We start from the raw sequence: 15,199 nt of genomic DNA, 5'->3' as shown, positions 1-15,199 counted from the left end.
AAGCCATTATGCTCTTAGTAAATCGAATCCAGACATCCTTAAAATGTAAAAAAAGGATGCAACAAGAGTAAGGAGCCCAGACGATGCAAATTAAGGGAATGGGGGGAGGTGATGTTTAGAACAAGCAAAGAGAATACGAATGGGAAGCAAACTTTTTAGGCAATTCTCCTGGAGTGGACCAGGAAAGCCTTCTCTTCCAGACTCAGTTCCAAAGAGTCCCTTATGTGGGTTATTTCTTTTATTTTCTCTTTTGAGGACTGCACTTGGTGTTTAGTTCAACCTCATTGGACCTCATGGAATTTCCAAGAGTTTGGGGCCTTGGCATTGTGGCACATTCCTGCCCACGCGTACATAATTCACAGCATTACCAAGTCACCACGAGCTCCACGCTCACCTCTGTCAGCCCAGGACCCAGCCAGGCAGTGTCACATGGTCTCCCAGGCATGCCTTTCCAAGCCGGCTATCCTGCTGCGAAAGTTCTCAAGGCACTGGTCCGGGAAGCTGAGCCCTGGGCCTGTCCTAAAGCTCCACAGGTGACTGCACTGCAGCCCGGCATGGAGAGCTGCAGCTCTAACACAGGGATTTTGAGAGGCCTCCAGTCGCCTTTAAGTGGCACTTCCAGGACACCCATCCTGAGTCTCACAAATGGCTCCACCTTCCCAAGGATGTCCTATTGTCATTGGAACAGCCAGTGTCAGGCAGCTTCTGCTCAGGCTGTTGTGGCATCTGACCCTGGGTGGGTGGCCAGACATTCCTTCCTGTTTTCCTCCATGGGAAGTTGGCACTGGGAATGGTATGGAACCCCACGTCTAACCCTAAGCCTTATGGTGTCTGCTGCTTCCAGGTCAAAAATGGACATTTCTGTCCTGATCAGCCACCACCACGCTGTACCGATGCTCATAGTCTCCAGGGATGTGTAGAACAGCAATGGCAGGACAGCCAACACTGGCGATTTTCTTCCAGTTTCCCACGCTGTTCCAGAGTGGACATGTTGGATCCCTGTCCCCAGTGTGTTCCAGCCTTACCCAGGTGCACAGGGTACCCTGGGGCTAGCACAGGGCTTGTCAAGTAATGCTCCTGGTGTCCACACAACAGCTCCAGAGGTACCTGCTTTTTGAAAAGCCTGCCAAGCCAGCAAGTATGGGGCAGGACCAGATTTCTTTGGGCAAATCTGAAGCTGAGCTGGCCACTTGTCTGGTGAGTAGAAGCTGCCTTACTTGGCCAGTGTATGCAACTTGAGAGAAAAATGACAGCTTCAATGGGGGCTTTGGTGGGACTGGGAAGCCTGACCTCCCAGGGAGCTTTGGTATGGCCCCAGTGGAAAGACTGGATTTTGAAAACCCACCAGGCCCAACTGAAAGAAGGGTCATCCCTGATTGAATCCCAGACTCTCCCTGATCTCTCTGGACTCGTTTCTAGAAGTGACTTGCCTATGGGCAGCCCTTCCCTTGGCCCATGAGGCAGATCCAGGTGCTTTGCAGCTTGTGTGCCTGGCTACTGGGCCCAGCACTTCTCATCTTTGCCATGTGGAAGCAGATTTGCTAAGTAGAGGAATTTTCCAAGTCAAAGGAAGTGTCGCCAAGCCTCTTTCCTCGACCTGTGGCGAGCCCAGGTCTTGGTTTCTTATCCTCTTTGGAGTGGGCAGCAAGGAGGAGAACAAGCAGGCCTCAGCCAGGCTCAGGGAGTTTGGGAGGGCAGGGAAAAAAGTCTAGATGATGGAGGAACTGGAGCCACCTTGAGGGGGGTGTCCTGGGGTCAGTGTCGGGGTGATCAGTTCAGCCAGTTTATTTTAAGCAAACATTATTATGTTCAATTATTTTGGGTAAGGGATTCTCAGGGGAGGTGTGGTCATCTGGTCCCAGAGGTGGAGTGAAATGCCCACTCATCTTCCTGAGCCATTTGGAAGCCCTTTCCTCTAGCTCTAGGTACTGGTGACACAGGCTCCTCGGTCTCAGATGGTGCACAGGGCTGGGGGGTGCGGCTCTTTGTCACTTACCCCCTCAGCACTATTGGGCATCGGGCATTCAGAGGTCTCACAGTGGCCTCCCTAAAAGCCTGGTGTCCCTAGGAGAACATTTATTATTTTTGGTCTATTTTTGTTTCTTTGAACTGCTGCATTCACTCACTGAGGGCTTGCCCTCCCTGACCCCTCATGTTGTTCAGGAAGGGAGGGACTGATGAGCATGGGCCCCCTTCTCCTCTCGTGTCAGTTGCCACCACACTGTCCCCCCTGGCTTTATCACCAACGTTTCCTCCCACCCCTGTTACCTCATCTCTTCTTCCTCATTCACACTTCCTTCCTTTGCTGTTTTTCTTCTCCCAGTTGGTTAAGTTCTTTATGATCTCAGGCACCACCTACCTGAGGTCTACCATGGACAGAAAAGCAGGGCCTCTGTGAGGCAATGTGGTGTTATCATGGTGGGACCTCCAGGCCCCCAGAGTGAGTGAACAAGCAGGCCCTGCCAGATCTGTGCTGATGGCTAAGAAATTCCTCCACCGCCATGCCCCTCCCACCCCTCCTCTTTGCACAGAAGGGAGACCAGGTTTGCTCTCTTGCAAATGACAGCCCGCCCCTGCTGTGCACAGGGATGGGGCCAGGGTCCCTCCGGCACCCTGATGTTAATTAACTGTAGATAGTGAATTTCAAGTTGACAGCTACCTTCTCAAGGATTTCTATATAAATATAGTTTAGAGGAAAATCTAAAGTCTATTTTTACTACTTTTTAGTGTTTGTGAATTAAGCTTAAAGTGGACAGAATAAATGTTTCTCAGACAATGTCGATGCTACTGATTACAAGTGAAGATGGCTGGAGCTCGCCCCTTTGGTGGAGAATTTTTTGCTGATTGGAGACTGGGGACTCTGGCAACAGAAATGGCTTTACGGTGGGTGTAAAGTCACTTCTGTCCCTCGGAGAGCCTCTTGTGGATTTGAAAAGCATGTATCAACACCAGTGAAATCCACCTCCGTGTACACTGAGGCAGCTGAATGAGAACACAAGTGAGCCAGTCCTAGCACTTCCCTCCAGAACCGTCACTCCGGTCCTGACCTTAGAGCATGTGATTAAGAGTGACAATTTTTTCTACTTGCTTCTGTGAATAAAGTGTTCTACAGTCAGCCAGCACTAAACTCACTAGAAAGGAGGAGGGAAGAGCGTGGAAACCAATCATCTAGAATTACCTCAGTATGCAGAGGCTGTCCCTTGGCTGCCCTTGGGAAAAGCAAGTGTGAAACATCATGTGCCTCTTTCTTTTCAAGTCCCTCCTGGCAGTCTCCTGGCAACACTAGAGACCTCAAAACTATGGAGATCAGATTTCAATAGCTTTGTATCTCAGCATTGACCACTCCTGAGACCGAGCTTCCTCCTGGGAGCAGGAGACGGAGTTCGTGATGTTCGTTGGAAAATATGATTTATGATTTATGAATGCAGGAGGGCTGTGCTGGGTCCCTCTGCCTGCTTCTCTCCCTGCTGACCAGGTCTCCGGTGTGGAGGCGAGTCTGTTGTGGGTGAAACAGAAGCCCCTGGGGTAAGGCCAGACCCCAGGCCTGAAAAAGATGCAAAGCCTGCTGTTTCATGCAGCCCACCGGCAAGAGGACTACATCCCCTGCAGCCTCGCCATCCACACTACGTGATACGGGAAGGCTGTCTCTTCGCCCTTACCCTGGGGACCCAAGCCTGCCTTGAGGAGTGAGTACAGCCCTGAGGTGTGCCTTGCATTACTCTTTCCCCAGGTGTGCCCGGAGACTCAAGCTTGCTCATTTCTGTCCTGACACATCTCGCTGGTCCTGTGGTGGTCAGAGTCCTCCTGTTCTGTGTCAACTCCTAGACATCATTAGTCTTTCACGTGATAAAGTATGAGTACTTTTCTCTTTTACAGTATTTGGGGAAATTCTAACAGACTCCCCAGGGAGATGCGCAGGTCCCGCTGGCTCCCGTGGTAGGTAATTCTATGGATTCTGCACCTGGCAGCCAGCACTTTCCCTTGGAAGCCCCTGGGGTTCCTGTTTCTGTGGTCCTGGTCCTTGGTTTATACCCCAGTACATTTTGACTGGGACCTGCCTAGAACTGCCTGGAGGGCCGTGGTCTAGGGAAGGACAGGTGGAACCCTGACCACAACATATCCTTCTAAAACAACAAAGTCACATTGATGACGACGACTGCAGTGGGGTGAATGCCATCAAAGTGGGCATGCTGGGAGCCGCCAAGGGCTTACAGCAAAAACAGTTCTTCCCAAGGCGCCCTTTGCATCTTCTCCTCCTCGCCTCTCAGTGCATTTGGAACTTGCTTATGGCGTTGGAATGACTTAAATCAACTGCTCGTTTCTGTGCCCCTGCACTCCACAGCTTCCTTTCATTAACAGGAAAAAGAAAAGCACACACTACTGAAATGATTTTAACTAATTTTTGAGTGACTCAGTTGGGAAAGTAGTGTTGGCATACACAATTTCCTCATGCTGAGCCAGCTTGAAATAAGACTTGATAAAAGGCACAGCCCTCAGTAGCAGGCGGTGCCACTGTGGACAGTGTACACTATGGTGTGAGGGTATGCACAGGTGAGCGTAAGTGTGTTTACTCATCCACACAGATAAACCAAAAGGACATCAAGGCTTCATGCTGGCAAAGGTTATGGTGGCTGCTGTAGCTTTGTTATGGGCCCTGGGCAGTGTCAGATGGGAAATGCTTTGATGCATGTTGTTCAATGTATATAATGGTGTCTCCCACGGCCCAAGGACCCACCTATGAGCACTCCGCCCACTGTGGTGGGACAACACGGCTGGAGTCGTCAACAGCCAGGTCTTTATTGAAAAGCAGTGTTTGACCCAGTAAGGCTCATGTAGAACCCATTTGGCCAGCGTCTGGCACCATCTCTCTCCATCTGACCTGCCTTGGCTGCACAGAGGGACCCAGACCCAAAAGGCCCAGAATCAAGAGGAAACTGAATGACATTTACCATTACACCAGCTTTCATTTATTTTTTCCATATGACCATAAGGACTGTATTACATGTATCTTATATATGCTATTTACAGTCTGTCCTTTTATATGATGAAAGATTAATAAAAAAACAAAAATTGCCTGCAGTAAAAACCATGCCTGAGGCAAGAGTGGTGGCTCATGCCTGTATCCCAGCACTTTGGGAGGCCAAGACGGGCAGATCACCTGATGTAAGGAGTTAAGACCAGCCGGGACAACATGGCGAAACCCCAACTCTACAAAGTACAAAAAAAAAAAAAAAAAATTAGCTGGGCATGATAGTGAGTGCCTGTTATTCCAGCTACTTGGGTGGCTGAGACAGGAGAATCCTTGAACCTGGGAGGTGGAGGTTGCAGTGAGCCGAGATTGCACCATTGCCCTCCAGCATGGATGAAAGGAGAGAGAGGGAGGGAGGGAGGGAGAGAGAGGGGGAGGAGAAGAGAGAGAAAGAAGAAAGGGAAAGAAGAAAGAAAGAAAGAAAGAAAGAAAGGAAAGAAAGAAAGAAAGAAAGGAAGGAAGGAAGGAAGAAGAAAGAAAGAAAAAGAAAGAAAGAAAAAAAGAAAGAAAGAAAGAAGAAAGAAAAGAAAGAAAAGAAAGAAAGAAAAGAAAACAGAAAGAAGAAAGAAAGAAAGAAAGAAAGAAAGAAAGAAAAGAAAGAAAGAAAGAAAGAAAGAAAGGAAAGAGCAAGCCATGCCTGAGGGGTTGACCACTCACCTGGAGGTCATGAAATTCTGTCCCATTAGGCCAGTGATGGGTTGAGCACTGAGCTCTGAGCTCACACATTGGGGCATGTGCCGCTGCTCTGACTCACTCCTTTAAAGAGGAAAATACAATTGAGCTTTCTAATACCAAATATTTCATCACAGGATTTAAAAACAAATAATCATTCAAGGAAATTCGTCTTTAAAACCCTTTCCTGATGTAGCACTGCGAAATTTATAGGGATTACGAACTTGAGCCACTGAGCCTAGACTGACTGATGTATTCCACCAATAAGCTATGTACATAAACTCATGTCTTCCCACTTCTCAGAACCATGAAATCAATCATTCCTCCCTTTCTTTCCTTTATTTTTATTGTTTCTTAACAATACTAGAAGCCAAATTCATTCTTTCTTAAACAACTTTTATTCATTATATGACTTCCTAAAACACCCAAAAAAAGGTTATTATCCACCATTTCTTCAATATACACCCTTTGATATCAGAAAACCTACATGAGAGTCATTGGAATTTATGGTGATTCACAGATAATTTTTTGCAGTATTATGTTTCTAATTAGTCTTTAGTACCAAACCTCCCTACTCCATAGCCTGACCACTCTCTCTGAGCAGTAATCAATGCTGCATTGTACCCTCAGGATTGGAAGCCTGAGAAAAAAATCTTCCTCAAATCGTAACCAAGATGTTTTCCACTCAAGTGGTAAGTGGACACATTTGTAGCATGTCTGTCTGAGGCTGAATCTGAGGGAAAAGGCCCAATACTTACGCAGGGAGGGGAACATCACACACTGGGGCCTGTGGGGGTGGGGTCCAGGGGAGGGATATCACTGGGATAACTACCTAATGTAGATGATGGGTTGATGGTTGCAGCAAACCACCGTGGCACGTGTATACCTATGTAACAAACCTGAATGTTCCGCACATGTACCCCAGAACTTAAAGTATAATAATAAAAACAGTTTTATGTCTTAATGTTGATGTTAAATTATCATAAATCTAAATTATAATATATGCATTTGAAAAATTAGGCAAAACATCAAATTTATTTATTTCAAACTTATTCTATACATTAAATATTTAATATATATATATAAAATACTCTTCTGCATGAAAAATGCTTATAGTTTCTCTCTTTGATTTCAATGCTTCCTGTATCTTATCCTGGTTAATTTTTAAGTTTTCCTAACCATTACCTTCCAAAATATTATTCAATATTCTAACTTCTAGTATCAGTTTAATGGAGTTCACAATTTATCTGAATAAAACACTGTAATATAACATTTGTGTGTTTCAATTCTTTTCTTAAACTTCTCTTTGAGATTCATTGATTTGTTGCATTTTGGTGTTATCTCTGTTTTGTAAAATTCTTTTATATGATGAGATCACAATTTATTTAGCAATTCTACTGTTGATGAATATTTACTTTGTCTCCAATTAGGAGCTACTATAAAAATTGTTGCAATTATCAACATTGTGTTTATCTTGAAATACACATAGGCAGTCTGTGGAATATATTTTAGAATTAGAATATCTAGCCCATAAGGAATGCTCATAGTCAGTTTGCCAAAAAGTATCTCAGTTTACATACCTCCAGCCATGAATAACTTTCATTGATTCTTTATCTTTCACAACACACAATACTGTGTGTCTTTAAATTTTGCAAATTTTTATGGAGGCCTGTAGTTCAACTTATGGATTAATTTTTATTATTCTGAGGACTAATAAAAGTAATCCCATTTTCATATTTGTCCAGATATTTATGCCTCCAATTTTATGAAGTACCTCTTCAAATATTTTCCCAATTTTACACTGGGTTCATTTTCTTTTATTTATTACATTCATTAATCACATGTATTTTATTTTATTGCGTATATGTTGGGATAAATATTTTTCTCCACTCTTTGGTTTGCATTTTAATTCTTGAATGGTATATTTTGAAACACAGACGTCATCGTTTTTGATATATAAACTAAGTTTTTCTTCTTAATTGTTACTTTTTCTCCTGGTCAGGAAATCTTTCTGTATGAGAATATTTTATTGTGTTCCCTTCACCTTCAGAACATGAATCCATGTGGAAATGCACTGTATATGGTTTGAGGTAGGGGTCAGTATTCAGTTATGTCCATTTGAATATTTATTGATTCAGCATTGTCCTGATCCCCTTGTAAATTTCACTGTAGAACAGCACTCTAATAATGCATGAGCATTTGAATATAAGATGAGATCTACAAAGACAAGCACAGCATAGGAGGTCAAATAAGATAACCTCAAAGTATAGGTTCATAAATAAAACACATGGATAAGTAGAATATTGTTAGATGAAGAGAAAGAAAATATTTCCAGGTTACCATTGAGTCTTTTTACTCCAAGGTTTTTCATGAAGCCCAAGATCTCTACTTTCTTCCATTGGTTTTAATTTCATTTAGACCAACTCTCTTACCTATTATTTCACTTTGTGACATTCAGAAATAATTAAAAACCAGAGAATATATTCTATGCCATACATCATGGGTAATGATTTTCCAAAAATGATTTAAAAAGGAAACAATACACATGGTTTTTTGTGTTTTCACCATATTTAATGAAACACTATAAATGAGTTTTGATGACATTAGAATGCAACTAAAGACATTAAATATAACTGATTTGTCCTGTTTGATGAGGTGCAAAAAAGATGGCTTTCTGGGATAAACAGGTTCCCAGAGCATATAGACACGTTTTCTGACTTTTCTCTGGTCAGAAGTGACTACAGCAAAAGATGGGCCTGAGAGGAGGTGAGAAGGAGCAATTAGGGATGGTGTATATCAGGGAACTTTGATCAACGTCAACAAAGCTCATGGTTCTACCTTCACAATCCAGGAATAATCCTACTGTGCTGGTAGGTCTTGGAACATATTGCACCACAAATGGGGAGGTGGTAAAGAGACTGCAGTGAGTGTCCTCCTTAACACATCCAAGAAGAAAGAGTCCCTCCTCTCCATCTATCTTGTCATTCTGTCTCTTCTCTTTCCAATAATTGTTACAGACTCCAAAAGCCCAATTCCAAGAGTCATGCACGTGAACCTCCCAATAATATTTGCCAGATGTGAAAGCCTGAGCCCCCATACAAGAAAAACATTCGGATTTTGCAGTGATATCGGGATCATCTTGAGGGTCACATCCAACATTCACGCTTCTCACATCTCCACACAGGAAGATATGACTATTGGCTCTTTCATGCTGCAGAGTAAAATCAACTGCAAAAATAATTTTAAAAAGCATGGATACATGTAATTATTAGAAATTAGAATTCTTGAGTGAAAAGTTGTTCTACCAAGAATTTACTTTACCAAGAAATTTGAAGTTACAAGGACAGGAGAATTGTGACTAAAACATTTAATAAAGTATAAGGATGATTAATATTCTCTATAGGAAGAACAAAACCCTAAAAATAGACATTGAAAATTTATTGAAAACTTAAAAATTGAGAGTTCAATATAAGACCAGCCTGTTTTAATCCAATCTCCAATGTAAACGTGAAATATTATATGCCTTGAATGCCCTTTAGCTATCAAGGTCATTATTATTAAAATATTTCTTGTTCTTAAATACTAGTGATATAATTTTGGCAAGAATGGGAAGATTTTAGCTTACTCAAGCACTGCTCTAGATAACTGGATACAAGTCCATACGTTCAAATTATAAGTGGTAACTTAAGGCAGATTTTTTGCAAAATCTTTACCAGTCACTCTGCGGACATCCCTGCTAGCTCTAGACTGAAACTGAATTTTAGATTTTACTCGTAGCTCTTCATGTTGTAACTAAACTGAAATTATCATTTCTATTTTTACTTCCTATTTACATAATAATTTCTTCTTTCTTTTTACATGCTAAGTCAACATTTTACATTATATCAATAATATATATTTATTATCAGAAAATACAAATACTCCATCAAACTTCAGTGAACGCCATTCTCCAACGAAATGTGTTTAACAATTCAAATGAAATACGGTAATGTAAAATTTTTATGTAAGCTTGGATTATTAAGCTTCCTTCTGAGCATTGTTCCATTTATTCAATTTTTTATTTCTTATGTCATTCCATTTACCCAATATATAACTCTATACATGTGACCCAGAACATATTTGTTTTTCACTACGTTTTACTGTTCATTGTTATAAATTGGAATATAAATAGAAACACAGATATAAAAGGGTTGCATAGCCATATGGTTCACTTCCTGCTGAAATGAAATGAAGATGTGGTGAAGGGTAAAGTATTACCCCCATGATTCTAACAAGAAGTAATACACTGTGGGAATTCTGCCAATGGGCTGACACTTACCTCTGAATCCATTGAGCCTGTCCAGCAGTCCAGTGATGGGCACTGCACTGAGCTCTGGATTCACAGGCTCAGACACTTGCAGCAGCAGAGACTCACACCTGCAACGAGAAAGACACAGTTACCACATCTACAGCCAAAAAAATACATAAAAATCACTACTTTTATTTAAAAGATGTTTCATGAGAATCCCTTTAACCCACACATTTGCTAATTCCAAAATTATCATTTTCTTTTTTGAATTCATTCTTATTCACAGTTCCTGATTTTCAAGCACGATGGAAAAGTCTATCTGAGCGAGAATTCATTTGAATCTTTCTTTGTATTGCTCCAAATTAGTAAGGATCATTAGTCTTAAGACTAGGAGAATATTCAAAAATGAAATTCTGGGTTCCAGACTTCCCCAGAAATTCCTGAAATCATTGTCTGGAAAAGTGGGATTATTTTTAAGACTGCTGCATCTGTTGCTTCCTTCTCAAGGCCGGGGTGTTGAAACTTGCTCCAGGCATGGGATATCTGCCTTTCATAGTTGAGCTTCTCTGGAGGCCTACACAGTTCAAACATTCCGAATAGTTTGTTCATCTATTTTTCAGAATTATATATTTAAATATAAACTAGAAATCATCAACACTTTTCACTGCTAAAATACTTTCCCATTTTCTCTCTGGCTTCCCTGGTTGACTTTGTAGCCATGTAGTAAATGTAATATTTTCTCTTTCAAATATGAAGGCTTTTGAGCAATAAACATGAAATTAGGAATAGAGATGCTCACTTCCTTTATTTTTCTTTTATTTATTTATTTTTGGTTTTCTTTCTTATTTATTTATTTATTTATTTACTTATTTATTTATTTTTGGTTTTGCAGAACTTTCATTGAACTGCTGAAGAAAATCACTGTGTATGGCAACAAAATAGATGTCTACCTGGGGTGGGGGATGGAGAAAGTACAACCAGCACAAGGCAGTATCACTATCTGAATCAATTATACCTTCAGTATCAAAGTTCCTGCTTGATATTTGTGGAAACTGAAAGCATCTGCTAAAATCTAGGTATGCACTCACCTGTGTAATATGTCTCCAGAAGCCTGTAAAAAAAAAAAAAAAAAAAAAAAGGCTTAGTGCTTTCCACAAGATGAATCTTCCACTAAGTTCAGTGTGAGATTTGGAGACAGTTTCTGAAGATATAATTTTCCTACAACGTTCCCTCCTGGAAAGCATTTTCTATTTCTTTTCTCATGAAAATCCCAGTCTATCATATGTCATGAATTAATGTCCTCATAAAGTCTAAGTCTTGAAGACGTTCTTTTTACAAGTGAAGGGAGAGGAGGCCCACAGAGTCTATGCTCTGCGGTAACCATAAAGAAGCTACTCAGTCATCTTCCCTCAGCCCTGTTACCAAAATGAGTGGACCCCAAAATAATATTAGTGTGATCCTAGATTCCCCAACTTCTCCATCATGCCATGTCTCCAAATTGGCCTAAATGCCATGAATCACTTCTCATTTTATCCACTTTCAAAAATCCTAAATACATCACTGACTTCTGATGGGAAATATTTCTTGGGGCTGTCTGTTACCTTGGCCATTCTACAAAGTTTTGTTGCTGGTGGATAAAGTAGGAGGGATCTTCGGCCTGGTAGAATCACTAGGAGAGGCTATACCCTCCCAACCAAGTGGCATTAGTTATCGAATCGTATTTTTGGAAACAAATCATGGAAGTAAATGGGGAGACGGATTTCAGGAGAGAGGAAAAATACCCATGCATGTGAATGTTCAACATCATGATACCCCATGGTCAGTCCGTACCTGGAGTAGCTCCACATCTGCTTTATGGCACATTTGCTTCAGATCCTCATACATTCCTCTTAAAAGCTCCCTCAAATGTTCCATTCTGGCTTTGCTTTCATTGAGTTGCTGAAAAATGTCCTCGCCTTCCTTTTGCAGCCTCTGCAAGTGATGTTGCTCTTCTTCGTGGAGAAATGCAGGCATCTTCTGATATTCAGCTCTGATTGCTTTTATCCTTAAACTCACATAATCCTGCAGTGACAATTAGTCAAAATAGAAATGTTTTATCCATCTTCTCTTGAATTTCACTGATTCCTCTTAGCATTCTGAACACCCAATGTTTTAATCCTCAATCTTGTCAATTCTCAGATTCCACAAAATTTTATTCCTTTCCTTTTTTTTCTGTACTAGTATCAACATAGTTGTTTCTGCCCAGTTACATTCACCTGATTAATGATAAAATGTTTTCTAAGATAGGTATATAAAAATGGATTTCTCTCTTCCACACCACATTTATAGAAAGAAAACACAGCTCTTGCATAGAATCAAACTATCGAGTTATATTGACTAGGTAAGAAACCATTATTTCTATTTTGGAGAATTGGGGCAAGTTATGTAAAACCATTATATGAGAAATGATGACATGACCACAGACTAGCATTGTCAACTCAATGCATTTCACCCAGCATAACATATTCTAATAAGGTTTCATTTATTCTCTTCCAAACTCACCCTAATCGCAACATGGACTTCTTTGTGCTTCCTCAAACCCCCGAATAAATGCATATTAAATATTACTGCCCATGTTGTTTTCTATACCTAGAATTATTTTCATATATATATACACATATTTCTCATATATGTACTCATATATATATTTCTCCAATATAGGTATATATCGATATATGAGGAATATATATTTGTATCTGTGTGTGTGTATATATATATTCCTCATATATATCCATATATATATATATATACACCCAGATACACATATATATTCATATATTTATGAGGAAGAGGAAGGCAAACAGGAGGATATATATATTTCCTCCTGATCGACATTTTGTTTCAGTGTGAATTTTTCCATGAGCCTTTTTTCTGACCACCCTATTTAAAACTCAAACCCTCATCCCCAGTCCCTGGCCTCTGTGCTCCTTTTCTACTTTCCTGCTGGATTATTCTCCAATGACACTACTACACTCTAACACATCATGTACTTCACATATCTGCATGGTGACCATTTGCTTTTCTCATTTCCATTGCAAGATTTGTGTGTTTTCTTTCTTCTTTACTCCTTAATTTTCTAAGTTGATATTTGACATAGACTAAGTACTCATAAAATATCTTTCAATTAATATTAGAATAAATTAATGAATTAATATTCGATACCATACCCTCAATATAAACATCCACAAGAGAAATCATTTCTAGAATTCTTCTCAAGTCCTTAGAGTTCTCCTTATATTAAATACTAGTTCCCGTATTTCTCACATATTTATATCTTCATCAAGACACAAGTCTACATTTCTCACCACTTTTCCCATTATGTGTTATGACTTATTCAATATTAATTAGTTCTGATATTTCATTTCATGCATTCCCTAAGTTTGCGCGCTTGCTCCTTCCGCCTGAAATTTAGCTCACATTTCAATATACTTGCCCACCAAGATTCAAATTCATACTGACTCAGCCTTAGAAAGGTCACCTGAAATTTCCATGACTGATAAATAACTCTCGTGTCCACAATTTATCCAGGCAGCCCATTGGGAACAGTGTGAAATGGCCCAGTCTCTTGTATTTGTTGGGGTATTGCTATAGGTTTGTATGGAAACAGATGAGCATGCTTGGATAACATCTGTGGTCTGATTAGAAATCCTACCGAAGAGTCACACTAACTTACATAAAAAATTAGCGTGTTTTTTTCTCAAGTGTTTTATCCTTGTTTATTGAATTCCAGAAACATTATGAGTTGAGATCAAGTTCCTATTTTAAGAGTCACCCATTTGTTCACTATAAGTTCCTGGAGAAGGTAGAGTAATACGGTACTAACCTTCCAGCATCTGGTTCTGGTGGTTTCCATGCTCAGTTTTCTGTGATTTTCACAAGCTTTTTCCCACAAACACTGCATTTTTTTTAGGAGCTCCTCCTGCAAAAGAGCCATGAATTGAAGCACAAGTGAAGACAATAAAGTATCATTCACACTCTGATATACGAAGGACCCAAAATGAGAGACAAATTCGCCCACAGAAAATAGAGTTTGCTTTGTTTCTCCTCATGTTTGTCAAATCTGAGAGGTGTGAAGTCAAGGAAGCTCATAACAGACATGCTTAAGGGGACACAGAGATGACATCATCCAATCACCAAGGAAATAGACTTACAAGAATTTCATGTGTCCTGTGTAGAAATAGATCTTCAGAAGCATCACTTACCCGGTGTTCCTCAGCAGCCCGTTCAATGGGACAGTGTCTGTGATTCCGGTGCTCCTGAGAGCTACTGGAGCACAGCAAACAGAGCAGGCTCTTGTCCACTTCACAGAACATCTTCTTTGTCTCTCCGTGCGTCCCACATATTTGCTCCTCAGAGCTAAGGAATTGCCGGAGACTGGCTTTTCTGGCGATGGAAGCCATCTTCTTCAAAGAAATGTCAGTTTTGAGGTTTCTCTGCCGTGTTGTCTTCTTGCATTTAGAACACTGAGCAAGAACTGCGATGTCTTGCCAGTGGAGATAGAAACAGGGCCGGCAAAAGCTGTGCCCACAGTCTATGGTGACTGGGTCTATGAAGTAGTTCATGCAGATGGGACAGGTGAGTTCCCTCTGGAAGACTTGCAAGATTCCAGAATTCATGTTTCTGAAGAAGAAAGAGCAGCATGTCATTTTGGGGTCGAGTTGGTGAAGATCTGTGAACCTGTGGTGATATGTGATAGCTATATTTTCTTCTTGACAGTGCTCATTAAAGCAGAACAAACTATTTCCTCTGTAACAAAAATGAAAAATGCATACACAAGAGAGTCTTTAGGCTTTATAGCCGACACTACTGACTAGATGACTCACAACCTCTTCTACTCCTAGTTCCTGCCCATAACATAATGCAAATCTGTTCAAAAACCTATTCCCTGGATGTCGATATGGAACTCGGGTTTTAAACTTAAGTGGTCTAGAATAAAACATGGTTGTCCCTATTTCTCTTTCAAATAACTACTGAATGAATATGGGAGAGGAGTAGAAAACCTACGTTGGGGCCGGGCGCGGTGGCTCACGCTTGTAATCCCAGCACTTTGGGAGGCCGAGGCGGGCGGATCACGAGGTCAGGAGATCCAGACCACGGTGAAACTCTGTCTCTACTAAAATACAAAAAAAATTAGCCGGGTGTGGTGGCGGGTGCCTGTAGTCCCAGCTACT

The 15,199-nt window shown here is 41.0% G+C and overlaps 1 protein-coding gene across 1 annotated transcript; it reads right to left on the bottom strand.

The window, feature by feature from the left end:
* Positions 1-8,429: 8,429 nt before the first annotated feature.
* On the bottom strand, positions 8,430-14,644 carry LOC115834221 (tripartite motif-containing protein 51-like). The gene is made up of 6 exons (XM_030808978.1): positions 14,231-14,644; positions 13,852-13,947; positions 11,820-12,050; positions 11,078-11,100; positions 10,020-10,117; positions 8,430-8,929 (listed from the first exon to the last, which is right to left on the bottom strand). The coding sequence occupies exons 1-6, from the start codon at positions 14,642-14,644 to the stop codon at positions 8,430-8,432; spliced, it is 1,362 nt and encodes a 453-aa protein (XP_030664838.1).
* Positions 14,645-15,199: the final 555 nt, after the last annotated feature.

This window comes from Nomascus leucogenys, unplaced genomic scaffold (assembly GCF_006542625.1).
Source record: "Nomascus leucogenys isolate Asia unplaced genomic scaffold, Asia_NLE_v1 001035F_58655_qpd_obj, whole genome shotgun sequence".
Taxonomy (NCBI): Eukaryota; Metazoa; Chordata; class Mammalia; order Primates; family Hylobatidae; genus Nomascus; species Nomascus leucogenys.
The sequence above is the reverse complement of the archived record's forward strand: the minus strand, read 5'-3'. Positions and strand labels throughout refer to the sequence as shown.